Here is a 9,637-nt window from a genome sequence, read left to right as displayed (position 1 = left end):
CGACGAGGACGACGACGACGACGACGACGTTGACGACGACGAGAACGAGCACATCGGCCACAACGACAACAACGACGATCACAGAAACGTTGTTCGCGACATAGGCGTCTACGAAGATGCGAACCGTGCCACAATCGGTGCTCGCCTCGATCGCGTTAACCACGATAACGGGGAAGAGAACGATAACGTGGACAATAACGGAGAGCGGAATAACGATGACAAAGTCGACGAGGACGAGGACGACGACGATGTCGTTGACGGTGGAGGGAATAACGAAAAGAACGTGGTCCTTGTCGTCACTGGTATAGCCGGCCCCGTTGACACAAGTAACGCGGCGGCAGTGGTCAATAAAATAAAGAACAAAAACAACAACAACCGCAGCAGCAATGTCAATAATAATAACAACAATAAGGGGAAAAGGGTGATTCGCGGTGGCAGAGGTGGCCCGAATCGTAATCGTGAGCGTATCACCGTCGAGATTACCAACAGAGGTTTGGAGAGTGACGAGAACGAGGAAGATGGTAACAGCAGCAATCGCGAGGGTAGAAACGATTATCGTACCAACAGACGACGCACAACCCTCTTTCGGCAGATGCTCGTTAGGGCGACGAGGCCACAACCGTTGAAGCCTATATTTAAACGAAAGGAATTGGAAGAAGCTGCTCTAGCGGTTTCTCAGTATTTGGCCTCGGAACTGAGACACTCGCCCATTCAAGGAGCCGTATCGGCAGCAGCAGCAGCAGCGATGACATCGGCGTCTGCATCGAGAGCGGCGGCAACAGGGGTAGGTGGTGGAACCGGAATGGTAGGTCCGTATTCCGAACCCGATTCCCCTGCGTCCGATTGCTCGCTGGTCTCGTTGACGTCCAGTCAGAAAAAGCATTGCAAGCACAGCGGTAGAAAGAGCCCTTCGATCGCGATGAGTCCGCTGGTCGCGCAACTCATGGATATGGGTTTTCCGAAAAGAAGCGTTGAGTTTGCGATTAAGAGCTTGAGCACCACCGTTGGGTTCATCACTGCGGAAAGCGTGGTCGCTTGGCTACTCGAGAATCCCGACGCGGCGTTGAGCGACAGTGAAACGTTGTCGAGCGCGTACGGCGGGTTATCGGAGCCCGAAGACTCGACCAGTGAGAACATCGAGGATTCACCGTCCACGCACGATCCTGTCGTCTCCTCGTCTTCGATTATAGCACCGCCCAACTACATGAAACGTCCCGATTTCCTCTCGTTGGACGAATACGCGATCTACGTGCGAGACAACCTGATACCGGGTATGCTGGTTCGTTGTTGCAAGAGCTACGAGGAGGTGGAGTACGGGGATGTTGGTCAAGTGATGAAAATCGATCCGGAAGGTTTGCACGATCTAAACGTTCAGGTTGCATGGCAGCGCAAGGGCTGCACCTATTGGGTCAGATTCATTCACATAGAGCTGTTGGGTCATCCGCCAGCGATACCAGGCCCGGCCGCGCTCAAGATCGGCGACAAGGTGAGAGTAAAGGCGTCGGTAACCGTGCCCAAGTACAAATGGGGATCGGTGACACATCAGAGCGTTGGAGTGGTAACGGGTATAATGAACAACGGAAAAGACGTGTCGGTAGATTTTCCGCAGCAGAGCGGCTGGACTGGTTGCGCGATTGAAATGGAACGGGTACCCTCCTGTCATCATTCGGTCTCGTGCAACTCTTGCCACCTATTGCCGATATCCGGGCCGAGATTCAAGTGCAAGTATTGCGAGTATTACAATCTCTGCGAGAATTGCTTCTATACGAAACGGTGTCATCGGCACGGATTCAATCGGATAGTGGAGCCAGGCTCGGCGGCGGTGTACGCCGGCAAGCCGGGACGATATCACAGGCAAGATTACACCGAATCCTCCTCGCTGATCGACGATTGGTCAAAGTGCATACGAACGTTGAGCGTGTCCTCGAGGGAGAGTTGGGCAACGCGACTGGTCGACGCGTTGGGACTCTATTGGCAGAGTTACGGCTCGCAGGGGAAACATTGGATTCGTCTGGAAATGTTGCCGGGCATACTGGTGCACTCGCTCAAGATCACCGTGAATCCGCAGGACGGCAGTTACATGCCGTCGTTGATAGCGGTGAGTGTTGGCGAGTCGTTCAACAGTTTAGTGGAATTGGCGACGGTGAGCGTACGGCGCACCGACACCAGCGTACTCCTCCTGCAGGACATCAAGGAGTATTACCCGTGCATCGAGATCGCGATTAAGCAGTGCCGGAACGGCGGGATCGATTGCAAGATACGCGGACTTCAGATAATTGGCAAAAGGAGGATGTTCGAGAATCAACTGGCCACGTCTGTTTCGTTCCTCGCCTCGGACTGGGAGATCGTGCAACAGCAGATGAGCCCGGCGCAGCGCGGTACCGAGCCGCCACCGCCGGCCCAGCACTCGGCCGTCTACGTCTGGGGATTGAACGACAAGGATCAACTAGGAGGTCTGAAAGGATCGAAGATCAAGTTGCCGGTCTACACGGAAGTTCTCTCGAGGCTGAAACCGATCCATATCGCCGGTGGCAGCAAAACTCTGTTCGTTGTAAGCCAGGACGGGAAGTTGTACGCCTGCGGGGAAGGGACAAACGGCAGGCTCGGCCTCGGGGACGACAGTAACGTGTGCGAGCCAAAGCCGATTCCGTTTCTCAGTCAGTACGTGATTAAAAAGGTGGCCGTGCACTCTGGTGGAAAGCACGCGTTGGCCCTGACGCAGGAAGGCAGGGTGTTCTCCTGGGGGGAGGGAGAGGAGGGCAGGCTGGGCCACGGGAATTGCGTGTCGTTGGACAAACCGAGGCTGATCGAGGCCCTCAAATCGAAGAGGATTCGGGACATCGCGTGCGGCTCAGATCATTCCGCCGCCATAACCAGTACCGGTGAATTGTACACGTGGGGCTTGGGCGAGTACGGACGATTGGGCCACGGCGACACCGCCACCCAGCTGAAGCCTAAGTTGGTCCAATCTCTGGTTGGTCAGCGAGTGATACAGGTCGCTTGCGGTAGCAGGGACGCGCAAACGATGGCCCTGACCGCTGACGGTTCGGTTTACTCCTGGGGCGACGGAGACTTTGGGAAACTCGGCCGAGGTGGCAGCGACGGCTGTTACACGCCGCTCTTGGTCGACCGACTGAACGGTTTAGGTGTCGTGCAGATCGAATGCGGGGCTCAGTTCTCCCTTGCGTTGACCAAATACGGGGAGGTGTGGACCTGGGGCAAAGGCGATTATTTTCGGCTTGGTAACGGCAACGATCATCACGTTCGAAAGCCAACGCTGGTCGAGGGACTTCGTGGGAAAAAGGTGATTCACGTGGCTGTCGGTGCGCTGCACTGCTTGGCGGTAACCGACACCGGTCACGTATACGCCTGGGGTGACAACGATCACGGTCAACAGGGAAACGGCTCGACGGTCGTGAACAAGAAGCCGTCGTTGGTACACGAGCTCGACGACGCCAGAGTGAATCGAGTGTCCTGCGGCTCTAGTCATAGTATCGCCTGGGTATTGACCGATCAACCGGCCACCAACAACCAAGAACCCGTCACATTTCCCACCACTAAGGATCCCCTTGGTAAATTCTCGCTCCGATTCAAATCCATCGCCGCCGGTACACCAGGAGAAGCAGAGTTGAGTGGCAGAGTCGGTGGTTGTACGATTTCCTCCTACTCTCCTTCCTTAACTGGCGTGGCAGCCAGCACCGGCGACATCCCTGCTACCGGCGATGCTTCCGCCGTTGCCAACCGACCCTCTCTTTCCAGCATCATCCTCTCGTTGGAAAGTAACGTGGCGAAGCAGCAAGCGTTGCAACACGTGATAAACGCGCTGCGTATAATACAAGCTCGAATCGCCGTGGTGACAGCGTTGCAAAGTCACTCGACCGTAAAGTCTTCGACATCGTCGACATCAACAGCAGCAGCAGCAGCAGCAGCAGCAACCACGGCAACAATAACAACGACGATGACGATGACGACGACGACCACGACGACGACGACGACGACGACGACGACCACGACGACGACCACGACGACAATAACCGGTGGTGGTGGTGGTATCGGTGTGAACGTCACCGGCGGTTCTTCCGTGGCTGAAATGTCGGCGCCGGACGGAGCAGTAGCTGGATCGAGCAGTGTCACCACCGCAGTTGGAGCTACAGGACATAGCCAGGTTTATCAGAACGTCGGGGATAGCGCGCAGGGTGGCGGAGAAGCGCCGGCTAACGTCGCTGAACTGGTTAATCTAGTGAGTAACAGCCCTCGTACCAGCCCTGAATCCGAGGAGTATCCGCTAGCTGCGGTCTTCCCCTCGATGTCCAGTTCGGCCAGTTTATCCTCGCGAGCCTCGAAAATGTCGACTAGCGCGATGAGCGTAATCGCAGCCACTCTGACGTCGAACGCGCAAATCGTCGGCGAGGGCGTGACCCCGGATCCGAACTTGGACGATTTCACGTCCACGTTGACCGAGGAGGACGCTAAAATGCTGGTCGACCTGTTGAAACTGGCTGTTGCCAATCGAATATGCAAAGGGGCCAAGGAGACGATATCCTCGGTACTGATCGCTCTCGCCAAGACCAATCATTCGATCCGCAGTATGCTACTCGAGCTTTGCATCACAGAGCTCGAGGACACGGTGGCCAACTCTAACAACAGGAGCAACGTGCCGCAGCCTGTCGTGCAGGAGAGCCCGCACCCTTACATAGACGGGACCACGTTGACCGGGCACGTGAAGATACCAGGCGCGGAGGCGCTGCGCGTCGCGTTCGATCGACGCTGCTCGACCGAGAGACGCCACGATCCTCTCACCATTATGGACGGAAACAATCGAACAATCGCCGTGAAATCCGGTCGGGAATGGAGCGAATGGGCCACCGAAGTTCGAGTCGCCGGCGACGAGTTCAGATGGAGATTCTCCTCGGACGGATCGGTGAACGGTTGGGGATGGCGATTCACGGTGTATCCGGTGCTGGCTAGCCTGGCGCCCCACGAACTCGTCTCGGACAGGGCAGTTCTCTCGCAGCCAGCCATCGCGCTCGCAGAATCTCTCCTCGACAACGCTCTCATCACCTTGGACAAGAATATCGCTACCCGGCTTGCCGCCACTTTGGCCCAGTGCAGCCAGTTGAGCGTCCTCTCCGCCCAGCAACGCATGTGGGCCTTGAAAAAGTTGCAGGTCGTTTACACCAGCGGGCCCGGTATACGTCCAGAGATAGCCCTCTCCTCGCTCCTCGGCTCTTTGCCGCAGGCGCTGCTCAAACAGTACGCCTACGAAGATCCACTGGTTCGCGGTGGAAAGCAATTGATGCACAGCGACTTCTTCAAAGTTCTCGTCGCGCTCGCCTGCGACCTCGAATTAGACGGAATGCAATGCTGCTCGGAGATCCACAAATGGTCCTGGTTCCGGAGGTACTGCCTTTCCGCTCGAGTCGCCAAGGCTCTCGTCAATCGGACGTCCCTTCCGAAACCGTTCTGTCTCGAGGTTACCAAACGAATCAACGAGATGATCACCGATGGAGAAACGAACAACAAGGACCACGAGAATCACGAGCTTTTCAAACAGGAGCACGACGAGCAACTGTTGCAGTGGTTGAACCGAAGGCCCGAGGATTGGACGTTATCGTGGGACGGTTCGGGCGCGATCTACGGCTGGGGTCACAACCATCGCGGTCAATTGGGCGGTCTCGAGGGGGCGAAGGTGAAGCTACCCGTTCTCTGCGAAGGCTTGTCCGCCCTTCGACCCGTTCAGCTCACCGGTGGAGAACAGACGCTGTTCGCCGTCACTGCCGACGGAAAGGTCTATGCAACCGGTAAATTTACTCCTCGTTCTTTCCTTCTTCTTGTTAAGTAAGAAACATACCACTCCACTACTACTCGCTACTCGCTATTCGGTACAGGTTACGGCGGGGTCGGACGTCTCGGAATCGGTGGAACGGATTCCGTTATGTTGCCCACTCTTCTGGAGTCCATTCAGCACGTATTTGTGAAAAAGGTCGCCGTTAATTCCGGCGGTAAACACTGTCTTGCCCTAAGTTCCGAAGGACACGTTTACTCTTGGGGCGAGGGTGACGACGGAAAACTAGGACACGGGAACAAATTGTCGTACGATCGACCGAAATTGATCGAAGAGTTGCTGGGTACCGAGATCGTTGATATAGCTTGCGGTGGTCATCATAGTGCCGCGATCACCAGCGCCGGATGGCTCTACACTTGGGGAAAAGGTAAACAGACTGTTTATCGTATATGCGTTAGGTTACGTTAGGTGTGGTGTGTGGTGTGTGTGTGTGTGTGTGTGTGCATTCATTCTGGACGAATAGAATTCCTAAATTGTTCGATCGCAGGTCGATACGGACGATTAGGTCACGGCGATAGCGAGGATCAATTGACACCGAAACTGGTTGAAGCTCTGCAAGATTACAAGGTAATCGACGTTGCTTGTGGGAGTGGAGACGCGCAAACGCTTTGCGTCACCGATGATGATAACGTTTGGAGTTGGGGCGACGGGGATTACGGAAAATTGGGCAGAGGAGGCAGCGATGGCTGCAAAGTTCCTATGAAGATTGAATCGCTCGTAGGCCTGGGTGTCGTTAAAGTCGAATGTGGCAGCCAATTCTCGGTAGCATTGACAAGATCAGGAGCGATATACACATGGTAAGTGTTCCGCCGCCGCCACCCGACAAAAATAGACCCCGTTCGTGTTCCCCGTTCTCCCAGGACGGTCGCGTCTCTGTGTGTGCGCACGGGGTACCCAGCGTGCCATAGAAGCGTTCTCCTCGGCTCGTATCTCGGGCTTCAATGGCGCCCTTCTTCTTCTTCTTCTTCTTCTCCTCCTCCTTCTTCTTCTCCTCCTCCTCCTCCTCCTTCTTCTTCTTCTTCTTCTTCTTCTTCTTCTTCTTCTTCTTCTTCTCCTCCTCCTCCTCCTTCTTCTTCTTCTTCTTCTTCTTCTTCTTCTTCTTCTTGTTGTTGTTCTTCTTCTTCTTCTTCTTTTCCTTCTTCTACCCCTGGGTTATTTTCACGTGCTGGGTTTGGGCTAGATTAAATTCTACACGTGCGTAGGGGTAAAGGAGATTACCATCGTTTGGGTCACGGCTCGGACGATCATGTACGAAGACCGCGTAAGGTAGCAGCACTTCAAGGGAAAAAAATTATCTCCATAGCAACAGGATCGTTACATTGCGTAGCCTGCTCCGATAAAGGAGAAGTTTTCACTTGGGGAGACAACGACGAAGGCCAGTTGGGTGATGGGACGACAAGCGCTCTTCAAAGACCAAGATTGGTTCACGCGTTACAGGGTAAAAAGATAACACGGGTCGCTTGCGGTAGCGCGCATACTTTAGCATGGAGTACCATGAAAGCTACACAGAGCAGAATGCCTGCCAGCACACCGATGGAGTACGACCTAGTGAAAGATCTTCCGTTTCCTGTGCTGCACAACCGATTGGTACTTCTACACCATTTCGCCGAACTACTTTGCCCCTGTTTGCCCATGTTCCCAATCAGCGGTGTTCCTATCAGTTTGAGTAAATTGGCTCCGATGTTGGTGTACAGCATCAAAGAAGCAACCTTCCGTAAAGTGGTACAGGCAACGATGGTAAGAGATCGGCAGCACGGGCCAGTGATCGAATTGAATCGGATACAGGTGAAACGAGCTAGAAGCAAGGGTGGATTAGCTGGACCGGATGGCATTAAATCCGTCTTCGGTCAAATGGTCTCCAAGATGTCTTTGCTGACGCAAGATGTTCTCTTCTTCCCCCATAGAGTCTGGAAAGTGAAATTCATCGGTGCGTTGAACCACATTTTTCTCTTTCTTCTCTCCATCTCTCTCTCTCTCTCTCTCTCATCTCTCTCTCTCTCTCTCTCTCTCCTCTCTTTCTCCATTCTCTCTTCTTTCTTCCTCTCTTCGAGATAATAGAGATACTATTATACTATTGGTAAGAACAAAGCATGATGCGAACAACGATCAGCAAAGAAAACAAAACGAGTGTAAAGTAAGAGAGAAGAGAGAAGAGAAAAATGATAAACACACCTAATCGAATCATCTCGCATTTTCTATTTTTCGAACAGGGGAAAGCGTGGATGATTGCGGCGGCGGATATAGCGAGAGTATAGCGGAAATGTGCGACGAATTGCAAAATGGTTCCTTACCGTTGCTTATTCCAACACCGAACGGTCGAGACGATAACGGCACTAACAGAGATTGTTTCCTTTTGAATCCGATGGCTGATTCGTCCGTGCACATGAGCATGTTTCGATTTCTCGGCATCTTAATGGGTATAGCGATAAGAACCGGTAGCCCGTTGAGTTTGAATTTGGCGGAACCCTTGTGGAAACAGCTCGCGGGCATGTCGTTAACGCCCGCGGATTTAACGGAAGTCGACAGGGATTATGTACCCGGGTTATTGTGTATCCGAGACATGGATTCCGATCAAAAAGTATTTCAAACTCTTGAAATGCCATTCTCCACCCCGTCCGCTGTTGGTCACGATGTACCCTTATCCATCAGGTATTATCATCGCCGTTTTATCATTCCTCTCTTTCCACGCAAACACCACACATGCTAGCAGCCCCTCTTATCAAAATTATCCTTTTCAGATATCGAAAAATCACGCCGGAAAATAAACACGAGTATGTCCAATTAGCATTGAATTATAGATTGCACGAGTTTGACGCACAGGTAGCTGCTGTTCGTGAAGGAATGTCGAAAGTTATCCCCGTACCTTTCCTCGCATTGTTCAGTGGACCGGAACTAGAGACAATGGTCTGCGGTAGTCCAGATATACCGCTTACTTTATTGAAATCCGTCGCAACTTACAAAGGTAAAGAACACGCGCGCGCGAACCATGCATTCGTTTGACCTACATATCTACATACATCTACATACATGTAATATACATGTTACATCATGCTTCTTAGGCATCGAAGCAACCGCTCCCCTAATTCAATGGTTCTGGGAGGTAATGGAAGAGTTTTCCAACCAAGAGAGGTCCTTATTTCTACGATTCGTTTGGGGTAGAACTCGCCTACCACGTACGATCGCTGACTTTCGTGGAAGAGATTTTGTTTTACAGGTGAAATATCCGTTCTATTGTTTACTCTTCACCCTACGTTATTTACTACACACCTTCTTACCTCTTACTTTCTTTTTGCTATCTATATTCAGGTGATGGACAGATACAATCCACCGGATCATTTTCTTCCTGAAAGTTACACGTGCTTTTTCCTCTTGAAAATGCCAAGGTACTCCTGTAAACTAGTACTACGTGAAAAATTAAAATACGCGATACATTTTTGTAAAAGTATCGACACCGACGAATATGCTAGGGTACAAGCTGCAACCAATTCGGACACCGAAGAAACGGACAGCCTTGCTAGCGAAGAGTATATATCGCTTTAATGAGATTGATTCTGTGCCACTTTCTTTTTTCCTTCCAGTTCCACTGAAATCTTTCCGTTTTCATCGATAAAATTTCTCATCAATCGGTTAAGTAATCCTTTTCAATTCACATATGCCAAAAGGAAGATGATTAATGTCACTTTTCTTCTTCAATTTATTTCGATCCAGTACAAGAAATCTTTCTTTTTTTTTCCTTATTATAAACAAAACTGTGTCATTTGGATTCATCAAGCTTAGAAAATGTCTCTCCCC

General features: G+C 52.1%; 1 protein-coding gene across 1 annotated transcript in view; it reads left to right on the top strand.

Moving 5' to 3' along the window:
- LOC108571704 (E3 ubiquitin-protein ligase HERC2) overlaps window positions 1-9,385 on the top strand; it is a 15,886-nt gene extending 6,501 nt beyond the window's left edge. The window contains 11 exon segments of the mRNA XM_017933816.1: window positions 562-729; window positions 817-3,644; window positions 3,693-3,923; window positions 4,080-5,801; window positions 5,889-6,212; window positions 6,333-6,642; window positions 7,048-7,772; window positions 8,056-8,494; window positions 8,584-8,807; window positions 8,905-9,059; window positions 9,152-9,385. Of these exon segments, the coding sequence (XP_017789305.1) occupies window positions 562-729; window positions 817-3,644; window positions 3,693-3,923; window positions 4,080-5,801; window positions 5,889-6,212; window positions 6,333-6,642; window positions 7,048-7,772; window positions 8,056-8,494; window positions 8,584-8,807; window positions 8,905-9,059; window positions 9,152-9,385 (7,360 nt within the window).
- The last annotated feature ends 252 nt before the right edge of the window (window positions 9,386-9,637 follow it).

The sequence above is a fragment of the Habropoda laboriosa genome, unplaced genomic scaffold, assembly GCF_001263275.1.
Source record: "Habropoda laboriosa isolate 0110345459 unplaced genomic scaffold, ASM126327v1 scaffold99, whole genome shotgun sequence".
In the NCBI taxonomy this organism is placed as follows: Eukaryota; Metazoa; Arthropoda; class Insecta; order Hymenoptera; family Apidae; genus Habropoda; species Habropoda laboriosa.
Note: the sequence above shows the minus strand (reverse complement) of the source record. Positions and strands in the feature narration are given on the sequence as shown.